Here is a 24,816-nt window from a genome sequence, read left to right as displayed (position 1 = left end):
TTTCTACCGCTTATCCGAACTACGTCGGGTCACGACGTGTGCCTGTGGCGTCATCGTCATCTCAGGCGTCATTGGGCATCAAGGCAGGATACACCCTGGAACTGAGTGCCAACCCATCACAGGGCACACACACTCTCATTCACTCACCCAATCACACACTACGTCTACTGCCAATCAACCTACCATGCATGCCTTTGGACCGGGGGAGGAAACCGGAGTACCCGGAGGAAACCCCCGAGGCACGGGGAGAACATGCAAACTCCACACACACAAGGCAGAGGCAGGAATCGAACTCCCAACCCTGGAGGTATGAGGCGAACGTGCTAACCACTAAGCCACCGTGCCCCCCCACCCTGTAGATATATTCAGGGTAATTTTGAGTATTTATTTACATTTACATTATTTGGCAGATGCCCTTATCCAGAGCAACTGAGCATCAAGGGTTAAGGGCCTTGCTCAGGGGCCACACAGTGGAAGCTTGGTGGACCTGGGATCGAACTCACAACCTTCCGATTGGTAGCCTAACACCTTAAACACTAGTCTACCACATGCCTACTTTATAAATAGTAGTATAATTAATCATTAATAATAGTGAAATGAATCCTGTTTTGGTTTTATTTGCTAGTTTAACAATTAACTGTCCTTGATACGTACTTTTGAAAAAAACATTGTACTGCTCATTTCATACTTCATCACTACACTGCCATTGTAATTTAAATACAGGTATATTTTATTAATAAATACTCTGTATTTATTTATTAAAAACAACAGCTAGACTGCCATCTAGTGGTAGAAATTAGTAGTATCTAGTACCCACATGTTTAAGTTTGTCTTCACATTTGTGAAAATCTATGGGGGAAAAAAAATCGTGAAAATGTTAAGTTAGATAGAAAATAGAAATGTTTACTTATCTGGACAATGTATGTGTTACTCTGTGTGTAATTCTCTTGTGATTCATAGCCTGAAACTAATAGGAACACAAACTGTACACTTGCATTATTATTATTATTATTATTATTATTATTATTATTATTATTATTATTTCAGCATAGTGAAAAGTTTGCATAAGGGTATGTTAGGGTTATGTTTTCCATGCCATTGAGGTACCTGAGAGGTTCAAATTATTCACAGTTTAACCAGACTTTAAGGGTAAAAATGATTCAGGAAAAAATAAACTAATGGGGAAAAAATGTTAAAAGAAACAAACTTAAACAAATCAAAAGCTTTGATTTAGGTGTGTGTGTGTGTGTGTGTGTGTGTGTGTGTGTGTGTGTGTGTGTGTGTGTGTGTGTGTGTGTGTGTGTGTGCGTGTATGTGTATGTATGTATGTGTGTGTATGTGTGCGTGTGTGTGTATGTGTGTATATATGTGTGTGCGTGTGTGTGTGTGTATATGTATGTGTGTGTGTATATGTATGTGTGTGTGTATGTGTATATATGTGTGTACATGTATGTGTGTATATAAGTATATATGTGTGTGTGTGTGTGTGTGTGTGTGTGTGTGCGCGCGCGCGCGCGCGTGTTTTGGACGGCGCCTGCAGCTGTGATACGCCTGAAGTTTGTCCTCGCTGGCTTTCCATCCCTTAGACAGCTCGGCTTCAGTGCCACAAACAGGGAAGAATTTCCATCAAACTCGTTTGGAGCTGTGACTCATTTACCCTTAAGTCTCTGTATCGCATTAACACCTTACATTAAACACAAACACAAACACACGTGTGACATGTGGACTAACACAGAGCAGCCGGTGTAGTTTATTCATCAACTTTACATCAGATATTCAACAAGTAGGACTGCTCTGTCTGGACGCTTTACACACTGGTGCTCAGGTAAGACGTTTATCACCTCTTGTTTACACGGAATTTCACTGTCATGTGGTTTAGAAAGTCCCGTCGAGTCAGAGGAGAAAAACATAGTAACAAAAACTGCATTATTAGCTGTTGTTATGAAACAGAAGAGTCATATTGTTGGGAATGCGGAATCACCTTTGTGTATATTGTGTGTTTTGTCCACACACAGGTTTGTGCTTGTGTCACACACACACATACATACACACACACACACACACACACACACACAGACATATACACACATATACATACTGTATACACACACTCACACACAGACATACAGTATACACACACACATATACATATACACACTCACACACACACACACATATACATATACACACTCACACATACACACATAAACATATACACACACACTGCTGTTTTATTGTGATATCTGATGTTTAAAACAAATGACTTTTAATTCATTCCTTACTGACAAACCAAATTAGTTGTTAAATTATCAATAAATTTGTGAATTTGTGTCCATTTGTTCATCATTGAATGTTGTTAAGTATCCACCATGAACACACACACACACACACTGTTGTTTTATTGTTATTTCTGATGTTTACAAAAAATTATTTTAATTCATTCCTTGATGGTGAACCAAATTAGTTGTTAAATTATCAATAAATATGTGTCAATTTCTGTATCATTGAATGTTGAATAGTATCCACCATGAACACACACACACACACACACTAACTAGTGTCTAAGTTTTATTAAAAGTGTTGGGGAAATCAGCATATAAAATCCCTCACTGTTAATTTAATATTAACACCTGATTATGGTGCAATTCATCAAATCATGCAGATACAAATCAAGATCTTTTTCAAACATCAGAATGTGTGAAAAAGTCTGATGTCGGTGACTTTAGCAATGACATGGTCGTCGTTGCCGGTTTGATTATTTCAGAAACTGCTGATTTCGTGGGATTTTCACTCATAACCATCTCTAGAGATTACACAGAAATGAAATTTGCGGTGGAAAAAACATCTTGTGAGCAGAAGATCTGTCTGATGATGGAGCTCAGAGGATAATGACCAGGCTGGTCTGAGCTTACAGAAAGTCCAAGTCCATTTCTGTCTTATTTTATTTTTAAAATAAAAGTCATAGCAACAATCCAATCCTAATGAATCGAGAGAATGGCAGTAATACTAGGTACGGCTGACCTGCGTGTTTAAGTTACCTGTTAAGAATAAGTAAAGTTGATCTTGGTCAGATGGAAATAGTCGTGAGACAGATTTAGCTGAAAGCCTGAATAAAATGGCTCTTTTTTACTTTGGGTTAGTTCCACAACAGTACTGTGAGAACGGACACAAAAGTTAGTACCCCTAGTGTTTAAGGTGTTGGACTACCGACCGAAAGGTCATGAGTTCGAATCCCAGGTCCACCAAGCAGCTGCTGCTGGGCCCCTGAGCAAGGTCCTTAACACTCAATTGCTCAGTTGTATAAATTGAAATAAATTGTAAGTCACTCTGGATAAGTGTGTCTGCTAAATGCTGTAAATGTAGTAAATGTAGTAACTCTTTGCAATTATGGTGAGCAGAAAAAAAACAACAAACTTTGAGGTGGATGTGCTACACTAGAAGAAGACAACATCGAGCTCTACTCCTGTCAGCCATGAACACGAATTTGATGCTATCATGACATGAGCATAGACTCCCTAAAATTAGACGGCTGAAGACTGCCAAATATTCCAGGTGAATTTTTTTTCTCAACTGTCATGTTTTGGTGAGTTTGAGCCCATCATATCTGCAGATCTTTTCCTGGCTGACAGGAGAGGAACACAATGCGGTCTTCTGCTGCTGTTGCCCATTCCGGCTCAGCATTTGATGTGAATGCTAAGATGTTTACTGATCAGCAGCTTAAACCAATCTGGCGCATTTCTACTGAACCGTTACACCATTCTGAACTCTAGAGAGCTCTGTGTGAATTTCTCAAGAGATCAGCAGGTTCTGAAATACTCTAACCAGCCCATCTGGCACCCATCATGTCAGTGTTGAAGTCACAGAGATCACATATTTGTTTGGGGCAGACTTTTTATCAAGTTATGGCTCATTGTTCATCATTCTGATATAACTGACATTTTAACTAAAAAGACATTTCATAAGTTGTTTATGGTCTTGATTTTGAGATCTTGACTAGACGAAATTTTGACTTATTTGTTTGATTCTATTTTTTTCCTTGTTGCTTTGGCTTATGTTTTGAATTGTTGGGTTGATGTATTGTTGGGTTGATGTATTACTGATGTAATGACTACTTAGGTGTAAGCTGTACGTCTTTTTCTTTCTTTTTTCTTTTTCTTTAAAGCTTAAATGGTCACCAAGTTTTTTTGAAAGTGTTTTTTGTAATAAATAACTTTCTACAAAATATATATATATAATAATAATATATATATATATATTTAAGTTTTATTTATTTTATTTTTTTTATAACACAAAATGCATGTTATTTTATTGTGTGACTATTCAATTCTGTATGTCTTCTTCATAGTTTGTTCCTGTGGAGTGTGTTTGCGCACTGTACTCCTTCAGACATCAAGTATCGGAGCAGGCCGTGTCTTTGTGGCCATGAGGAATCATGGCAGAGTTGGAGGTGGATCAGACTAACCTGCCGCGGGTTCAGGAGGGTAAGATTACTGCCGTGCCTGCTTTATAACTCCCTCAGTGTCACCGATAAGGCTCAGTGAGCAGCGAAGTTTCTTCACAGGATGATTTACTTTCTAGATATCTCGATCCGCAGTCATAACTGCAAAGTGGCATCACATGAACAGGACTGATAAGAGTGAGGAATCTGATGGACATTCCAGATGCATTCATGTTGACTCACTTTAAATTAAAGCTTTTCAAGTCTGGGGTATTCTACAGAGAGCAATCTGCTCTTTAATATTTAAACTTAAAGTAAATTATGTGGATCCGAAATGTTTTTCTCAGAAAGAAATGCAGGGTGATTTTCCCATATAACTCTCTTTCTACAGACAATATGCTTATTGTGTGAGGTTTGCAGTTATTGGAGCACTGACTGGGAAATGAAGCTCCCAGTAGGTCACAGTGTATCACAATAAATTTATATTCACACTGATATACACACTTCCCTTTCTTAATCTTGTGTGATTATGTATTTTTATGTATTTATTTTTATCTATTTTTTTTATACATTTTGGACTTCAAATATACTACAAAAATACAATCTCTTATACTTATATATAAGAGATTGATCCTAAGTTATTTGGCATCCACATCCTGTTTACATGATTTCCTGATATATGGCTTTCCCATTTTCTCTTTCCCTCTCTGTACCCTCCATGTTCCCTCTTCTATAAAATAATTTTCCACTGATGGCTTATAATATGTTGTGTTAGTCTCGGTCTGCTGGCTGTCCTGTTATAAAATGACATGACTGGGGGATTTTAGGAGAGAAAAGCAGCTCTCTTCCTTTTGACCTTCGACCGCTTCCCCGTCAGTCATCCTTATCCTCTATCCGTTCAGACGCCTAGAGCCAGACAGATATATTTATATCCTCCTGCTGGGTGGAGGAGGTGGAGGAGTCTGTGGGGAAGCGGGGGTTTAGTGTCAAACAGAAGCTCCTTCACTTTCCTTTCACTTTCCCATGTGTGTTTTTCGCTTTCTGTCCAGTCGGCCACTTGGAACTAATGTCACTCCTCAAGTGTCAGGATAAAATATTTGAGCTGTCATCTCTTTCTTAGGGTTTGAGAGTAAGAGGTTGAAATCCTTCCCTAAAAAAAAATTCTACACAATCTCCTTAGAAATTGAAAAAATTGATCTTTTTTTCTATCCAACAGTGGATAGAAGTGGAGATTTAAAATCTCGCATAGGTAAATTTAGTCCAAATGAGTTTTCCGCAGGGAGATATAGCACAAATATAATGTTTCAAATGCAGGGGATGGAGATTGAGCTATTATTTCGACGTCGTGTTTCTCTTTACCCGAAACTGCAAAGGCAGAACGGACTGCGAAAACACGCCATGCAAATTTTAAAGCTTAAACAAAATTTTGCATTAGCTTCATCTGAACAGAATTACTTTCGCTAGTCTGCATTTGTTATAACATTTTGAGATGAACAGTTCGTGTGAGTTTGAACAGAATTATTCTCATAAACACACATGGTCACATCTTATTCTGTATGCTTGCTGCTTTGAATATAAATGATTTGGTTGCTTTAACCCCTTTTTTATTAAGCTGCATTGTCATGTTTCACTGAATATTAGAAGTGTTAAGTGAGTATTAGCAGTCAAACAAGAGGAACTACCTGCTAGAAATCACAGAGGGGTTCATTCATACACCACTATTCAAGTAAATTCAATACACTTTTATTTGTATAGCACTCAGAACAACGGTCATTGTCACAAAGGAGCTTTGCTGAGATATATCAACTATGCAATGCAGTTATAGTGATTTATACAGTAATTATAGTAACTGGGCAGTTCCTTAAAAAAATGCAGATCTTCAAATTTATCAGGAAAAAAGGAAGATAAAAAACAAATATGGCTAAATGTGGATGTATATTAAATCGCAGCATGTGAATCAGTTCCTTAATCATGTACGAATTGGGCTGTCGTTTGTTTTAATAGCTTATGGTTCATCAGTTTTCTTACCACGCAGCACCAGCTGGTTCTTTGCTTTGTAAAATCACACAACTTTGCAAAGGTTTAAAGCTGTTTTTGTTTTTTTGTTTTTTGTTTGTTTTTGTTTTTTCCAGAGGGCTTTTTATATCTAAATTCTAGACAGCGCTCACTTTTAGTTTTAAGAATTTTGCAGACACATTCATCCAAAGAGTGTACATTCGTGCGTTTGTACAGGAACATACAAAAGGCCCGACTCGTCTCGGTGTAACCTGAGTCTCTCTATGGGCTGGACTCCTACAAAAACTAGTTAGCCCACTAGCGAGCCACACCCTCATTTTAGGCCACTCTTCGAAAATAAAAAGCGAACTGATCCTGCAGATCTGAGCTGAACCGAGAGCAAGAAAAGGCTTTGAGTTCTGTTCTCCAGCAGGTTGTCGATCAAGATAAAAGAGTATGTTAACAGGATGGAAATCAGAAAGCAGGATTCTGTTTATTTGGGTTATTTAGGTCAGTGTCTTTCATTTGTTGACTCAAAGGTGTGACAGGGTAATTATAGACATTAATACAGACTATAGCATGTAAGAGACTACTCAAAATCCATGGGAGGGAGGGACGACTTTACGGATACATAATCCTCTCCTGATATAATGTCTCATGATGAACTATTGTGTTGGAAACTACGAGAAAAAGGCAGAATATATTTGGATAAGGTTTTCACTTCTTGCACCTAAAGACATGACAGAATGTAGCTGTGAGCTCTGCATGCATTAGGAGTTCTAGTCTTCTATACTGCACTGTACTGGATTTTTTCCAGAGTTTCACTCATTCTTTATTCTTACTGCTGACTCTGGAACTTTTTGTCTGTTCAAATGGATTAAAACACAAAGTTCTACCAACAACCAGACTGTGCTCTCCGTTCGTGTGCACTCGATAGGAGCATCTGATGTTAAACCCGTACATGGATTTTTTTTCCCCCTTTCAATTAATATACGTTTGTGACCTTTGTAAAAAAAAAAATCTCTCGAGTATAAGACACCGAGTTTGTCGACTCTTGGACTTTCTATCACAGTCTATATAAATGTTGGTCATTTTTGCTATATATGTATGGCTTTGTCTGTAAATGTATGAAAACTAAGAATCATTTGTCATTGTTGTTGTTTAATATTATTATTGCAATTTTTACCACATTATTATCGTCACCATTATTATTTAATAAATGCGTTAAGCAACAAATAAACACACAAACTGTCGACAGGAAGATTCAGAAGACAGGAGCACTTTACACCACCGTATCAAGGTGCTTTACACTACAGAGAAATATATGAAACAGTTCACGTTGTGTTGAGCATGAACAAACATTTATAAAGAAAAGTATGGTTTGGTTTGTTATTTGGTGTGGGGTTATTTTTGTTTGTTTTTGAGCTGAATGCATTAAGTAGGCCCTGCGATGGGTTGGCACTCCATTCAGGGTGTATCCTGCCTTGATGCCCGATGACGACTGAGATAGGCACAGGCTCCCCGTGACCCGAGGTAGTTCGGATAAGCAGTAGAAAATGAATGAATGAATGAATGTATTAAGTAGTGTCCAGATGAGACATCCATCTGTCATTTTACTCATTTTACTAACCAAATAAATGCTCCTGCAGTCTCAGGTATCAGGTTTCTGATGCCTGTCTAATCACAGCTAGGTTGTGTCTAACAGCTGGTAATCGTATCATGTTTTAGAGAACACTGGATGCAAAGCGATTTGTTTTGTCTTTTTTTTTTTTATGGAAACTAAAGTCGAGACAAAAACAGATGAAGACATTTAAGAAGGCAAAAAACCACGAACAAGTCACAGCAGGTGAATTTAGCTGACGCAGCCACATTTTCCACATGATGGAATTTGTGAGCACTACTTTTTAAAATATTCACTCTCTTTTATTCTGTACTTTTACTGTTCATTCAAGTCCATAACTGTGAATAATATTCGATACCTTCTAATATTCGATACCTTTTTTACCTTCTGGCTTTTAAAGTCTTCCACCAAAGTCATGTGTTTGAAGACCAGTTTTTAAAGATTTGTCTTAATGGTCCTCCAGAGGTCAAACAACAGCATATGCAAATTAACACCTTGACCCGAAGCCCGTCTCAGCTGTAAGACATTTTGTTAGCAAACGTGAGTGCAAATGTCTTGTCTATAAAACTGTAACTGCCCACGTCATCTGATGAGACTGACGTTCACCAAGGCTGGATGAGATATGAAGTTCCGACAACAAACCTGGAACGTGAGGAAAGTGCAAAAACAGCTCTTGCGTTAGTTTGACTGTTGTTTAGAAATAGAAGGCGAATGAAGGTCATTTTGGAAAAGAATTGGTTGTTTTGAACACGTGAGAAATGTTTTTTCTTCCTTCATAATTCAAGAGTTCATTATATATCAATATGCAAATAAAGTGCATTTAGTTTCAGGGACTTTCACATTTGCATATTCTTTTAATCTGGGTGTGTGTACAACTTTTAACAACTAACAGTTATATATAATTTAAAGTTCAAATTTATTAATATTCCCTAATATGCAAGCCGGAGACAAAAGTAGCGAGGAAAATCTCCCTAAGACGAAATGAGGACGAAGCCTTGAGAGGCTTCAGGCTCAAAAGGAAACCCATCCTCATCTGAGTGAAACCCAGCTAGAGTGATGAAAATGTGTTAATGGGAACTTGCTTATGAGTTTGAGTCATTTCTGAATTCATTACAGTTTTACTGAATTCTGTTGTATTGGACTAAAGTTATCAACTGTTCAGTAATGGAGTTTTGAGTGTAGACACTTCTCAGTAATCACAGTTCTGATGTCCAAATCACCTTAAAAGAGAATTTCCCACTTCCCAATTCTACTGGAGTGGAAACATCTGGAAACTTTTACTCATTTATATTGTGTGTGTGAGTGTGTGTGAGTGTGTGTGAGTGTGTGTGAGTGTGTGTGAGTGTGTGAGAGTGTGTGAGAGTGTGTGAGAGTGTGTGAGAGTGTGTGAGTGTGTGTGAGTGTGTGTGAGTGTGTGTGAGTGTGTGTGAGTGTGTGTGAGTGTGTGTGAGAGTGTGTGTGTGAGTGTGTGTGTGAGTGTGTGTGTGAGTGTGTGTGTGAGTGTGTGTGTGAGTGTGTGTGTGTGTGTGTGTGAGTGTGTGTGTGAGTGTGTGTGTGAGTGTGTGAGTGAGTGAGTGTGTGAGTGAGTGTGTGAGTGAGTGTGTGAGTGAGTGTGTGAGTGAGTGAGTGTGTGAGTGAGTGAGTGTGTGAGTGTGTGTGAGTGTGTGTGAGAGTGTGTGTGAGTGTGTGTGAGTGTGTGTGAGTGTGTGTGAGAGTGTGTGAGAGTGTGTGTGAGTGTGTGTGAGTGAGTGTGTGTGTGTGTGCGCGTGTGAGCGTGCGCGCGAGAGTGTGAGTGTGAGTGTGTGTGTGAGTGTGTGTGTGAGTGTGTGTGTGAGTGTGTGTGTGAGCGTGTGTGTGAGCGTGTGTGTGAGCGTGTGTGTGAGCGTGTGTGTGAGCGTGTGTGTGAGCGTGTGTGTGAGCGTGTGTGTGAGCGTGTGTGTGAGCGTGTGTGTGAGCGTGTGTGTGAGCGTGTGTGTGTGGAAGTTCGTTGAGTGGCAGAAGTTGTGTATAAGTGTCTACAGTATATCTATCCGTGTTATTCCCTTGTGCAACAGGTGGAATAATGTCCAGAGTGCATTTATCTTATTGGACAGGTTTGTAGAAATAAAGGTATCCGTTAGTGTTAGAGTACCGTGCAGATGGATTCAATTATCGGGTCTCACTGGGACACTGGATAGCCTTTGTGCTAAAGATAGGATTTCTACCAACTGCACAGGTCGAAGGTGACGGTAGAACAGATTTGTCTTCAGCACATCTTAAGCCGAGCAGAGAGCAGTGTTGGGGGACGTAGGTTGACAGCTGTGTGGTTTTAGTAGCATATAAATTCATTTGAGTTCACTATCTCTAGCTAAAGAATTGCAGTCTGTAAGTAATTGAGTCATGGTTTGTTTTTGTTATTTTGTCTCCCTCGTTTGAAGATAAGTAACAGATAACAGTTGTCTTTTTTTAAATAAGAACCACAGCCTTCATGAAATTGGCTGGTGAACGTGTTATTTGCATGATTCGGCTCTTGTTTTCATGAATTAAGCGCTTAAGAAGTTTATTCTGCTTACAGTACTTTGCTATAACCTGTTAATCCAACGTGCCAGAGTGCAAATCCAAAATGGCAATAATTGCCACTGACTGATTAAAGACTGCCAGCATTGGAGCAGCCAGGTTTATTTAAGACTGAGGCTTTAGCTGCTCTTTCGATTACAGGGTGTGTGCTTGTGTGTCTGTTTGCATGTGTGTGCGCCATGTGCTAAATCACAGAGTTTCTTATAACTGTCTGGTTTTAGAAGGGCAGAGTAGGAAGTTGATGTGTTTAATTTGCGGCCGGCTTGCAGGACGGCGGAGAAGTTGTTTATGAGTCTGTATCCGAGAATAGATCTGTGTGAGGATACCGCTGTTCAATTCTCTTCCAACACAACATGTCTGTGTTGAATTAGGATTGGAGAAGGTCCAGCCGGTCAGTTCACAACTTTCATCACAGTGCAGGCAGACGTGAAAGAAGTGTGCTACTGTATTTGGCCTGCTATCACGATTAGACGTCTTCCTGCTTGAGAAGACACAACAAGTTATGATGAGCGCAAGATTATCAGTTACGTTTTTTTGTTAGATAGCAAGGACACAACTACCTTCATACCATCAGATTAAAATACAGAGTAACCCAGCCAGACACGTAGAGTAATTATAGAGCTTTTTCGTCAGCATTATTTTTTTCTACATTACTCATACTGACATTTGATTGTCTGCTGATGGTGGGTGCAGCAGCACTTCAGTGTTTTAGTCTGTCCAGCTTTCGGAATTCATCATCAGCACTTTTTGCTTAAATATACTTTCATGCAGATACCACCATCAGTGCCATTGTACTCATCATCTCTTTTAGATCGCCAACTAGTCAAGCCGTTTCTTATTAACCAATTGATGGAAATAGTGAGTGAGAAAAGAAGCTATTTTGTTTCCAGACTGACTTACATTTATCTCATTTATACAACTGAGCAGCTAAGGATCAAGGGATTTATGGGCCTCCACTTGAGAATAATTATTCGAATTGAAATATATCGAATGTGTTTTAGGTTTTCTTTTAGGTGTGCTGTTCTGTTGGATAGGTGAGGCTCCTCACCCTCTAAAGGAATCTAGAAACTTCTCTAAAATAGAATCCCTCCCTTCCGGTCTTCTGGTGTGGTTAAACCTGTAATCCTGTCAGTAAAATTGCTTAAGTGTGATTATAAGGATGTATTTTAGGTAGTTGGTCTGTCTTCTCTTTAACAGAGATGCTGTCCTGGCTCCTCTATTGTGCTTTTGTATAGAAGGCTAATTCCCACAAATGTGATGAAATTGATGAACCGAGGACCGTTTTATTTTGGGAAAAGAGACACCTGGACATTGAAAAGGCACTCTTTGTCTGACTTTGCTAAATTTCTGATTTGTTGGACCTGGCGATCGCTAATTTGAGATTTTTATTTATTTTTTTCAGCATCTTAAAGCGTCTTTTTTGTCAACTTTTGTTGTTTGATTTGCGGTTGTGGTTTAAAACACAATGCAGGCAAATTCCTTCTCAGTAGCCTCAAATCCTCAACTGTTTAAACGTTAATCACTGTATTTTGTTGGGGGTAGTTTTATGCAGTTTGTCCTCTATGCTGTTAAACATGTCAAGAAAAAGTGTTGTGAGTTTATCACTGTCTCATTTTGTTGAATTGTTGCCCGTGTAATATTTGTGGTCCCGAAAATCCTGTCTTCTTCACTGGAAAACTTTGAGACTGCAGTGTTTATTAGCAGGAGCTGGGTTACTCTGTCCTCACTGGGGAAAAATAGATAGAATAGTTGTGGGAAGTTTAGGGGAAAAATTCTGACGTGATTTTTACAAACTGTTTTCACTAAAGCCACATACTTAACCAACAGCAGAAACCAGTTCATGCACCAATGTGTTTAAGCAGCCAAGAAGTGCTGCAAGACTAAGAGTTTACCACTGAGAAGGTGCCAATTCTTAATTTGTGACCGTGTTGTTTTCACTGCAGAATCAGTTTTGTTCCAGCAGCATAACAATACTGGTAAGGAGACAAGAACCAAAAATTTAATGGAATGTTTTGTGGCTATTGTTTTGGCCAAAATTGAGTTGCAGTATAAACAAAAAGGGCTAATCACTAAAAAAAAAGGGTCACAGGAAGACATAACAATCTTATATTTTTGCTTGCAATTCAGTTTATTCATTTCGCCGTCTTTTTTTTATTTAAATACTTACTTCACGTTACTAATATCCTCGATATGAAAGTGTACCACACAAAACTCAAAGACAAATAAGACACAATTTGACTGTACACAGCTTTCACTTTAATCATTAAATGGCACATGTGGTGTATCATTTAACAGTTGAAAGTTAAATGGGAGTTTGTCCGTTTCCAATTAAACACTTCTGTAAGGTACTTTTTTCATGTCTTTCAAACGATCACAGTGTCAAATCCTGATGTGAAATAGTCTGTGTTAAATTAGTGTTGCTTCTCATAAAGGCGTATGTTTAAAGGGCGGTGCAGACGACACTTAAGTGTGTGGAACAGATGGAAAGATGAACTGTCTGCTTAACCTCAGCTATTTCTCACAGCATTTGCTGTTGTTTTCCTCCTCCTTCTTTTTTCCTGGACGGTGTTACAATGAGTTTTTGTTTTTGTTCTTGTTCCTACAGTGTCCCAGTATTTCTCAGTACTGGAGGATGGAGCGTTGGCACATAACCTACAGGAACAAGAAAGTAAGGCCTATAACTCTCTGTGACTGTGTGGTTCTTTTTGTGCTGGTCTGTAGATATAAGCCAGTGTTTACCAAATACGTGTGGTATAATTTAGTGCAAAAATGTTGGTTTATTCTGGCTGAGCTTCACTGTAGTCGATAATGAATCTGCACAAGTAATTATTATTATTGTAATTATAAAAAAATAAATAAATAAAGCTTTATTTAATAACAGCAATGTTGAAATCAAGATTAATTAAATATTCGTGAAGAAAATTGGGTGGGTTGGCAGCATCAAACGTAAAAAGGTATTAAATATGAAAGGTTTTCAAGTAGAAACCAATGAAGCATGGGAATAGAGTAACTAAAGTGTGCTGTTGCAAAAGTTCATGATTTTCTGAATATTATTTGGCAGTTTTCGGTAATAACGTGATCTGTGTGTTACAGTTGAACAGTTCTACAGTTCCAATGTACAGAGGAACCAACTGGTTCAGAAAGACATCCGTGTAGCCAAGAGGCTGCAAAATGAGGAGCAACATAGAGCTCAAATGCTTCGTGAGCAAGCTACTCGTCAACTGTGAGCTCACACACGTCATTACTTCACTAAACTAGTTTCATTTCATGCTTTTTTTTTTATCTCTCTTTATGGCAATAGCTATAGACGTGGACATGATATCAAAGATTTTTAAGTGTAAAAATTCAGTCCACAATCAAATTTTTAAAAGGGAGGGGAGAAGCTCTGTTACTGATTTGTGCGAAAATCTTCTGCCGCAGGGAAGAGCAGGACTCTGAGTACGCTCGCAGGATTCAAGAGGAGATCCAGCATGCTGCTGAAGAACAGAGGAAGAGGGAAGAAGAAGATGAGGTATAGCAAAACCTTCATTTTAACCTACCACACATTATACAAAGAAATGCACATATTTCCCTATTGTTGAATAATCCAGGAACTCTCCCTACCCTCAAAAACCAGAACAAAGAATCCTCACTGACTGAAAGTTTTGTTTCTCTTTTTTTTTTTTTTTTTTTTTTTAAAACAATTCCAAGCCAAATAGCTGCAAAGCCACAAAGTTCTATAAAAAATACCTTAAAGTGAAAAGGAGATGTTAAGTTTCTGCCAAAATAGGGTTTTTCTGTCAATAACTATATTTGCTGTAAAAATAAGTGTAAATGTTTTATTTACTCTTTCATCTTCTCTTTATTCAGCGATCATGTTTTATCATGAGGCAGTTTAATTAAAGTGGTTTAATTAAAGATGTCTAGAACCTTGCAGGATAAAGATTTCTGGAAAATTGGTGCAACAAATGAAAAGAAACTGACCTTATCCCCAGTTTAGAGAAGTAGCATTCATGTGTGATTTGTTGCTTTGCCAAAATCGTACCGACTTATCACCTTTTTTTTAAAAAACGCTATCTTTCTCCTGGTGCATTCTTCAGTCTCAGATTGCATGTAATGGTCTGGTATTGTCATTTTCTAACTGAAGTGGTATCAGATTAGTTTTTGACATGGATGATGTTTGCATTTATTTTCTCTGTAATGTTGAGCCTCCATTTTTTTAATTCCATGTCCTTTTTTCCCCTCCAGTACAGGGACTGCCAACACAAATAATGTTTCTTCTTTAAATCATGATACTTTGAAAGGTTTCTCTGGAAAAAACTGCTTCTGAATCCAGAGACAGCGTATGGTTGTAGCTGTGAAGATTGGAGTGTAAAGCAGTTGAATGCTGTATGGTGATAAACCCTGAAAACAGCGACTGTTTTGGCACTAAATCACAGAGGGTCCTGGGATCTTGTGGTTTATATATGAAATAGGATTTAATTATATGTCAGAGATTTAACTGAGGTGTCAATCTTTATCTGGTTGGTTTCCGTCTTGAACTGACTTGTATAATTTGAAATTCCACCACCGTATAGACCACAGGTTTATATTTCGTCTCAACGCGTACACACTTGCTGAAAGAATTTCATGCTGGTTGTTTCTTAACACTGAGTTTGATCTATTTCTGCTTATTGAGGATGGTTTATTGAAGATTATTGTCCCTGATAGGCCAGCATATAGTTGGTAGAGGCATTCTGATGCGTTAATTATAGATATTTATAACCTGCTGTGTTGTGTTAATTAAAGCTCCTGTTCCAACTGGATGTGTCATCTAAACCATACAGCTCATGTGTCTGCCGCGCTTGCAGGCTGAGTCATGAGCACAGGGGAACATTTGCTGGTTCAGCATACAGTGCAAACGCTGCAGGGTTAATTGTTTTAAAATACAAAACTTTAAATGCTTCTCTGTGGAGGCTGACTTGGCATACGTGCTTCTGCTGTGAGTCAAATCCCATGATTCTTCAAATCCCATGAACCCTGTGCCTGTTGTTTTTAAGCTGAGTTGTGCTCCAGTGGATATTTAAAGGTCTCTGTTTGTAGTGCAGTATTGTAGTGCAGTCACTTTTACAGTTGATGGATAGCCAAATTTAAGGCACATCCTGAAAGGGCTTCTCCAGTAGATCTTAGTAAAATAACAGGATTTGCCAGCTCACATTTTTTTCTTTTCCAGTTTTCCATTGCATCCGTGTTCGAAAAACAACGTGGCAGACTGCTCGGACAAGAAGAGCAGCGTGTCGATTTCTGCCCAGTTCCATGCCACTCGTTTCTTAATGAGAAACCACCTGTATGTCTTAAAGCAATACTCAAGTGTTTTTAATCTAAATCCAGTGACTTTGTCTATACTCTCTGTGATAACCATGTAGAAGAGTTTCTCTGTATTGCGAGAAGAATGGAAAAGAATGGAAAAAGGTTTCCAAAGCTTTCTAAAAGATAATGGAACTCTAATGGCAGTCTTTAAAGAGTGAATCATATATTTTGAAATGTGTAGGCGTTTATGAACGCTTAAGTCAAAGGTATTTGTAAACTAAACTAAGGTGTAAAACATAACTCAGTGGTGAGCTGTAATCAGCAAAGGGGATGTGTGTTAAAAGTTGTTGAACATCCGCAAACCAAAACAGTTTTCCAATGCGGGAAAAAAAAATAGTTTTACCCCTGCCTCTGCATGCACCGATAACTTATTAAAATGTGTGTGTTAACATAAACCGGTGATTTACAGCCGGTGAGTATAAGTATTCCAGTCGCACTACTGTCAGAGATGCTGTTATAGAAAAGTAGACCAATCCTATTCAAGAATTCAGCAGCATGGTGGTTTAAACTCACGTAAACTGTTGTTTCAGTGATGGTCGTTTTTTCCCGCTGAGGCTAAAATTTGTAGTTACCCATTAACAGTGTGTTCAATACAGTAGATTACCTGGCTTGATGGTTATGTTGGAGGAAACACATTTTAGCCTTTTCACTCCTAGTTTGGTATCTGTCGAAATTTTTTAGGAGAGCTGGCTGAAGGGTGGGAAAAGTTAAAGATGAACGTATTTATTTATTTATTTTCTTAAATATTGAACCAGTTCAGCTTGGTTTCTGTTATTTTATTTTAATAAGGCTGTTATTTTTTGTTATAAATATATATATATAATTTTTATAAATTATATAAATAATTTTATAATTTTATACTATTTTTATTATAAGTTTTCATTGTGTCAAATATCTGCTAAACTGTTTCTCCCAAGTACTACTCTGACATCTTGTGGGCAGGTTGTATATTTTAGCTGCTGTTTCCTGCACAGTATTTGTAGCATATGTAAAAATATATTATGAAAAAACATATTCAAATGTAGAAAGAATTTTAAAATGTTTAACACCTTGTAAAATGAAAAATTGAAAAAATGTAAAAACCTTTTAAAATGAATGACGTACCATTTTCCACACATGAAGTTACCTGCTTTAACTTATTAAAAGTGTGTGAAATTACTATTGTCTAAAAACTTATGTGGGGGAAAAAACTCCTCTGTAGGTTTTTGGCGTAGACTATTTCACTAGAGATCTGGTAAATGTGTGTGTGTAAGTGTTGGAGGGTGTGTATACGCATAATAGCACCTTTTATTATAAAATTGATAAATTTGCATTTCAGGGAATTAACATTTTTGTTTTGTTTTGTTTTTTTTGGGGTTTTTTTGGCAGAAATATTGACTGTAAATGTAGAGGTCTGGTGGAAAATTTAAGGGGAAGTCCTAGCCGTTAACTTAATTGCCTCACACCAACACCCCCATATATACCACTATGCACATACTGTAGAGGTGGTACACAACCACTTCAGCAGTGTGCTTGTGGCAGCTTCATGGTGGGCTTAAAGTGCAAGGTTAGCAAAGGCTTTGACCCTTTCATGATTAAGTGTGGAAATTCCACTGCTGACGTCGCTGTTACACTGTCTTGTGCGTAGGCTTTTCTTATGTGATGTCTCTCAGTATGTGTGGGAGAGCGGCACATATTTTTTTTATAGTAGCAACCACAAGTGCTGCACCGCTAAGCTGTTTCTTCTCAGAGAGGCAGCAGATAACTATTTAAGTTGCATGTGGTTAATGCTTTGCTATTACAAAAGAGCTACAATGCTGGATTATAACCTAAAGCTAGACACAGTATCAGATGATAAAACCAAACATACATACATACATACATACATACATAAGATATATGAACTATATAAGATTATAAGTTGACTGTAGTTTACACTGTTGGAATAGTCATTATATTTGCCCCTACTCCCTTTTTATTTTTACAGGAAATAGCAAAGCAAATACAGGAAGAGGAAGAGTTATACGTCAGACAGAGAAACAGCTGCCGAAGAACAGATGCTAGAGGTAGAACTGCTGGCTTTGTATTTTCTCTGTGTTGGCTGTACTACCTTTTGATAAACCTCCATCAGTCACTTGTTGACACAATTCTGAAAGGTCTGTGGGACATGGCAGCCTGACCTGTGTTACATCATGGGCCATGATGACTTTGATGTGGCTTTTTGATAATACATCTACAGTCTTACTAATGCGATAGTGAAATGAGAAATGTGTGCGCACACAGTCATGCTGGCCTTCATACTGAATGAACCGAACCCACACATTGCCGGAGTTTTCTAAGGTCTCCCACATGTGACCCCTCCTCCACTCCATTCTGCCTCACTTCCAATCAGAAGTTCTCCACCAGGCCAGTGTACAGTATATTAAAGGGTAATCCACAAGCCCCAGCATTCACAGTATCAATCAGTCTATTTACTGTAACTACATAGTGACTAACATGTTTGTCATTCATGGCTGCGAAGAATGCGTATTGCTTAATGAAACGAGACTCGTTCACACCACTTTCAGTTCATTAATATCAGTTACAACCCTTCCATATATCAAGACCTTCATAGTATAATGCTGCAACTGAAAGGCCGTTAAACAAATACAAGAATTAAACCACTGTGCCTATTATTAAAAGGATTGTATGTGTGAAAAGGTAGTACACTTTTAATAGAGCTGATAATGCTAATATAAAAAGTTGTAGATGAAAACCCTTAATGAGGATCGAAACATTTTGGCTATATCTAAAGTCTTAATTAAACTGTCTAGGAGATTTTTGTTAGCGCTGCTAACATCTTAGCATGTTTCTTCTGCTATCTCTCTTGCTGCACCCCACATTTACTGACTTTCGTAAGACAAGTTGTCCTTTTATTGTTGTGCCTAAGATGTAATGTCTTTGTAAACTTGTTAGCGTTTGCTGAATGACCATTTTTGATGCAGTGTTTTGGCTTGCATCCCTGACCTTACTTGCTTAACCACTAACCACCTTCACCCTCAATCTCCTACCTTGTGTTTGCATGTTTTGCACAACAAAAGAGAACGGCCGCACCATCAGGTCACCAAACACACATCAGCCTAGTCGGCCCCTCTCCAGTGAAGAGGAAGAGTTGGCCTGGCATGGCCAGGCGCGCTCTCCCTCTCCTTCCACCTCAGACTATGAGGCTGACCACTGTGAACATAGGAGGCCTTTTAATAGGGAGTATGCAGACACTGCTAAGCAGAGACGTCAGCTGCCTCTCAGGAGACGATCTGGACAAAGCCGCAGTAGCTTTGCCAGCCAGAGCAGCACATCCGGGCATCTTCATGGAGGTTGGGGTGACGTTGTCCGACTCATAAAGAATGACCTGAGTGAGCAGGGCTATCTCAGTTACAGTTCTGAAGATGAACTCTTTGAGCCCGTCTATAAACTGGAAAGAATCCTAAGCCAGCGGCAGCATGCACTGGAGCGGCGTGGTGAGCAACGGGCAAGACTGTCCCGCCACAGCAGTATGAGAGAGGGAAACAGCCGAACATGGCAGGGATACCAAGTGGGCCAGGTGGAAAGAAAAAGGCACTCCGTGTACAAGAACAGCGAAAGTGTGAGACTTCACAGCAGTAGCGACTGGAAATCAGGGGATGGACAAAGGCGTGTGCGCTTTCAGGATGACCAGATGCGTCGTAACTTTTATATTAATAATCGTAGACCATTTGAGGAAAATCATGGCGGAGAAAGGGAACTAAGGAGCTCTACCATGAGACCTTATCAAGGTGATGTTCAGGTAGACAGAAGAATATCATTGGATGAAGTAAACACATCTTGCAGATATGAGAGGAGTAATGGAGTGAGGAACTCCTTGTCACAGGAGATAGGGGAGGAAGAGGAAGTTTGTGGCAGGCTCAGAAAAGGGGGAAGGCGGGAGGGGGGCAGCTGCAGGGTTCGAGCAGAGCACAGGCCCCATGCACACTCGCTCAGGGAGGGGTTGAGGCAGGAGGGGGAAGAGAGCAGACGGTACCGTGGAGAACCTAGCAGGAGACGTGTGAGGAGTGAGCGATGGCAGGGTAATCAGGAGGACAGGTCGAGTACTGAAGAAGAGGAGGAGGACAGGGAAAGGGAAAGAAGAAGGGTGGAGCCTCGTGCACCAAGGCACCCCCAGCGCAGCCTCAGTGCGTCTCACAGAGGGCGCTCTCCTGGAGCAGGTAACCAAGCTCTGCCTTCCTGAGGGCTGCGATGCTCTCTCTTTACCTGCTTATTTCTCTTAATCATCTGAGAATCTGCCCGGACATTTTGGCCCTAATGTGTTTGAGGGTTCCTTGATCTATTACTAATTTGCTTTATAATTAATAGGTGACTCTTTTGTTCTTTTTCTCTCCTTTGCTTTGGATGTTGACTTTCTTTTTGATTCATATCCCGCCTTGTATGGATACTCTGTGAGTCTATCTCTAGACCCTTAATGCTTTTGTTTTGATAATAGACTGGTGTTGTGATATATGTTTATAAGAGGGGACTTTGTGTGATCTTGGGTTTAAGGTCATGATTGGACCTGTGGGAAAAAAACTTACCTCCTACTTCATTCTTAGTATTGATATGACATCATGCAGAACCCCCCCCCACTTTGAACCCTGTGTGTGTGTGTGTGTGTGTATCATCAGATGACATGCTGCAGGTGGTGGGCTGTAAAATCTTCTAGGTCTTAATTTCACACCTGTCACCCCATTCTTTCTGCCTTTGACTCAACTCTTTCCCACACAGGGGAGAGGGTGAACAGGCCCTCTCTGGATTTGGGCGAACTTAGGCAGGTCCTGCAGGATGAAGAACTCGCCCACAGGCTACAGGCAGAGGAAGAGGAGTTGCTCAGAGTGGTAAAAAATATTGAATTATGTAATAAATGTTAGTTTATTTAAAACTATATTTAAATACTTATTTAATTAGCTTGATTATCCTTTACTCATGTGTTCATGTACTGATTTTCCTTTGGACTTCACTTCTCTGGAAAGTAGTGGGTCAATATAACATGCCCTGGCTTGTAGTTGACCCACATCCTCTTTATAAAATGTTTGCACATTTTTATCATTTCGTTATCATCCTTTTTGTCATTGTTTTTATCTGCTTTATTCTCAGGATCTTGCATCTGCCGCTCCTTTAGAGAGATCTTACCCAAAAGGAGACTTTACAGTAGCACAGGTTGCTCAGGATGAGGTACTGTAAGCAGGATCAAACATCCATGTGTCTTACTAGACAGTTTGCTAATCACATTCATTTCTATGGGATCATTGCTAATTTAGATGGCTTTATTACAGGAGATTGCTCGCTTCATGCAGAAGCAAGAGATAAAGGCACAGCTGCGGTCTCAAGAACTGGAGGAGCGTGTCTCTGGGCGAGGGTACAGGGAAATGAGTCATGCGTATGATAACACTGAGGTCTATGACGGACAGGTAACACTGTCCTCCTACACTAACATTTAGAACTGCTAATGATCACAAAGCCGGTGTAACATTCTGTATTTAAAATTGCATAGCTTCATAAAGTCAACTGCTAATATGGATTTTATATATATATATAACCTTAGACCTTTTAAAAGAACTGTCCTCCAGTCTTTACTAAAAGGTCTAAAGGTTATTGCGTGATATACTCTATTATTGATGGTGGATAACATCCTAGCAACACTTTCTGTTTACTGGCAATAAACATGAAAATGGGAAGTGAAGACTTATTTAGTACTCAGTGTAGGAAGTTTGATCATGTCTAATATCTATGTATAGTAATCCACTGGTTCTATGTGCTTTAGTAACCCTGCAATGTACGTGTTTTTTCCTATTCTAACACAGCGTGTGACTTAACTTCACCTTGATATATACAGTAAGCTTACACTGTGAGAATTCTGCCTTTTCAGCCTCTAATTTCAGATTTTTCCTTTATGAAAATGATTTTTCTTTTTTGTTTCCTCCATAAGGGCAACTGTAGACTTGACCCTTAATAACTGTTAATGATTTTCACGTCTTTTATTCCACAGTTTTTCGTACAATAAGTTCAATAAGTTTCATGCATGGATTTTATTGGCCTTCATTTGATAAATGCGGACAGAATTTACAAAAGATATTGCATGAATGATTTGCAGAAAGATGGCTTTTAAGATGTATAGTCTTGAGACATAAAACCTTGGAAGCTGATTTATCTGTATTTTGTCTTAATGAGTTAATGAATATCAAATTTAAGGAGGCCACCACGCCGCTCCAGTGCATGCTGCCGCTGGCTTAGGATTCTTTCCAGTTTATAGACGGGCTCAAAGAGTTCATCTTCAGAACTGTAACTGAGATAGCCCTGCTCACTCAGGTCATTCTTTATGAGTCGGACAACGTCACCCCAACCTCTATTAAATTTCTGTCTTTCAAAATACCAGGTGGCAGCAAAACATACGGGTTAATCTTATATAGAGGCATAAATCCCACTGGTGCCGCCATCAGCAGGTCCCCAAGCTGCTCTGTGGGAATCAATCACCAAAGGGAAAATACATGTCAATTAATGACACAAAAAATCAGTCCAGACTTTTATTAAATAAAGATCAGTATGCATGTTGTTCAGGGTGTAATATGCATCATTTCTAGTCAGCACAACTCTAACATTCCCCACATCACAACATTCCCAGTGTGCTGTGCTACAGAAAGTAGATTACTCTTAAAAATTGTTAAATAACCCCATCTGGATGTTGTTTGGAACTGGTGATCTAAACACATGGTTAGGACTCATGTTGATTACAAGGCACCACATACACACACACACAGGGAGAGAGAGGGAGAGAGAGATAGAGATGGCGGGAAGGCGATCTTGCATTCATTCCCATGAAGAGGCAATTTAGTCTAGAAAGTCCAAATACCAGCATGTTTTTAGGAGGTTGGAAAAAAACAGTGTGTTCTAACAAACCCACACAGAAAGATAAAATACAATGTGGTGTCAAAGCAAACTTCATCTGAGAAACTGATCTTGGACACAATGCAAAGTCACTATGGAATATGTTACCTCATGCACAATTAATTTGTCTGACTGCCTTTAGTCTGTTTTATTAACAAGTCTCTCACGATGCTTTTCAACATTTCCAACATAATTCACACCTCTAAAGGCGGCATTAGAATTATGAGTATAAATAACGATGAAATGTTTTCATGTGATTTACCTATTTAGATAATCATATGATTTAAGATGCAAATATGGCTTTAAATCGGGTCTTTTCTTCTTTTTGTTTTTCATTTTCAAATAATGTCTGGGAGCCAAAAACACCTTACTTATTTAAGGCCAGAATGAACTCTATTTTGTCAGAGTGACCTGAAGGAGAAAGCAGAAACAGACCGAATCCAAATAAGGTCCAATTTTACATGGAGTTCTCTATGGACTATTATTAAAAAGGACTATTATAATCTACTCCATGTAGTGCAGTTATAAAATTGGATTCAGGATACATTGGTACTTTAGTCAAATAATATACACTGTGCAAAGGGGATTGCTGGACATAAAAATGAACTAATATGTTCTTCACTTAACTGATAATAGAGTTGTTTCTATAATAAATACTTTCAGATATAAGAAAATAATATAATGGAAAACAAAAAGCCTACAAATTGTTCATCATATTTTAAGGATTCACATAGAACTAATAAAATGATAGTAATATTTTCTTTTTGCCAGATGTCGAGAGAGAGACTGAACTCAGACGGGCTTATGTCTCCTGCCGATGAGTGCTCTCTAGAACGCCAACCTCAAAGTCCAGTCACTTTGGAAGTGTAAGTCACTATTCTTCTGTCATTCCCATCTGCATTATCCATTAATGATGATAAATGAACTGCATCTGTCTGTGTAGGCAGCAGCATCCCATCAGGAATGTCGCTGAAGAACTGGATCCAACCTTTCAACGGAAAGATGATGTGCAAGCAGTACAGAGTATTTCTGGTAACGTTATATTTTTGTTGTTGTTCTCAACCATCATTACTATATTTTATGCTAAGATTTATAGTAAATAAACCGTACTGTCGTTTCAGGCACAGGCGAAATCCAGACAACGCCACAGACATGGTCAAGCGAGGAGCCTGCGTTCGTGGCACCAACTAAGCGACATAATGAGAAGGCAGTACGTGCAAAGTCTAAAGAGAAAAAGGAGAACTCTAAATCAAAAGAGAACTGTAAACAGCAGTGATGCCAGTCACCTGGATCTGCCGCTTGTGTTATGAACACATTAACAGGGTAGGTTGAACACTACAGCAACAGATAAAAGCTGGGGGCATATCAAAGAGTGATTCATTTTAGTTTTGTTTTTTACTTTTACTTTTGTTTTCCTTGAAATATTTGGGGACAGGGAGTCATGTGGGACACTACACAAAGGCATAAAGCTACTTACCTTTTTGTCTCCAGGGGCATTGGGAATAAACCGGTGTGCTTTTGTGTCAGTTTTCATTTTTAGCACATTGTGCAGCTGGCAAAGGGACTGAGATGGACCCTAGGGATCTGAGCGTCTGAGAAATCAGTACCTAAATAACCTAGAAATTAAATGCTATTGAAAAAGAAATTGTTGGTCCAGCCCTGTCTCTGTATTTTCAGTTTACCTCATGCTTCCTGTCTGTCATTATCTACACTGTAAATGCTTCTTAGTCTTCCTTTTGTTCCCTTATGTTTACAGAACTGAAAGTTTGCCCTATCATTGTGCTCCTGAAATACATGTACAGTACAGTTTAAAACCCTGTTTAAGAATGGTTCTCAGTGTAGAAATGACGGTGTATTCACAACTGTTTTTCTGTCATGTTACTGTCTAAAGATGTTTGGAGAATCATATACTGCTACACTGGTTACACAAGCTATGGAGTCTGATATATTAAACAAAATATATAAAGAA

At 38.9% G+C, this 24,816-nt stretch overlaps 1 protein-coding gene across 1 annotated transcript; it reads left to right on the top strand.

The window, feature by feature from the left end:
* Positions 1-1,542: 1,542 nt before the first annotated feature.
* On the top strand, positions 1,543-24,816 carry ccdc187 (coiled-coil domain containing 187). Its single transcript, XM_060894026.1, has 13 exons — positions 1,543-1,825; positions 4,346-4,481; positions 13,216-13,278; positions 13,704-13,833; positions 14,031-14,121; positions 17,905-17,983; positions 18,998-20,137; positions 20,691-20,800; positions 21,060-21,137; positions 21,239-21,373; positions 23,619-23,713; positions 23,791-23,879; positions 23,969-24,816. Exons 2-13 carry the CDS (start codon positions 4,433-4,435, stop codon positions 24,121-24,123), a joined length of 2,214 nt encoding a protein of 737 aa, XP_060750009.1. The 5' UTR covers positions 1,543-1,825; positions 4,346-4,432; the 3' UTR covers positions 24,124-24,816.

This window comes from Tachysurus vachellii, chromosome 19 (assembly GCF_030014155.1).
Source record: "Tachysurus vachellii isolate PV-2020 chromosome 19, HZAU_Pvac_v1, whole genome shotgun sequence".
NCBI lineage: Eukaryota > Metazoa > Chordata > Actinopteri > Siluriformes > Bagridae > Tachysurus > Tachysurus vachellii.
The sequence above is the reverse complement of the archived record's forward strand: the minus strand, read 5'-3'. Positions and strand labels throughout refer to the sequence as shown.

What these genes read in the sequence shown, in the direction of transcription:
- ccdc187 (XM_060894026.1), top strand. Translation starts at nt 4,433, where the DNA reads ATGGCAGAGTTGGAGGTGGATCAGACTAACCTGCCGCGGGTTCAGGAG. An exon ending in AGGGCGCTCTCCTGGAGCAG is followed by an intron (nt 20,138 to 20,690) that starts GTAACCAAGCTC and finishes TTTCCCACACAG; the next exon opens with GGGAGAGGGTGAACAGGCCC. An exon ending in AGTCCAGTCACTTTGGAAGT is followed by an intron (nt 23,714 to 23,790) that starts GTAAGTCACTAT and finishes CTGTCTGTGTAG; the next exon opens with GCAGCAGCATCCCATCAGGA.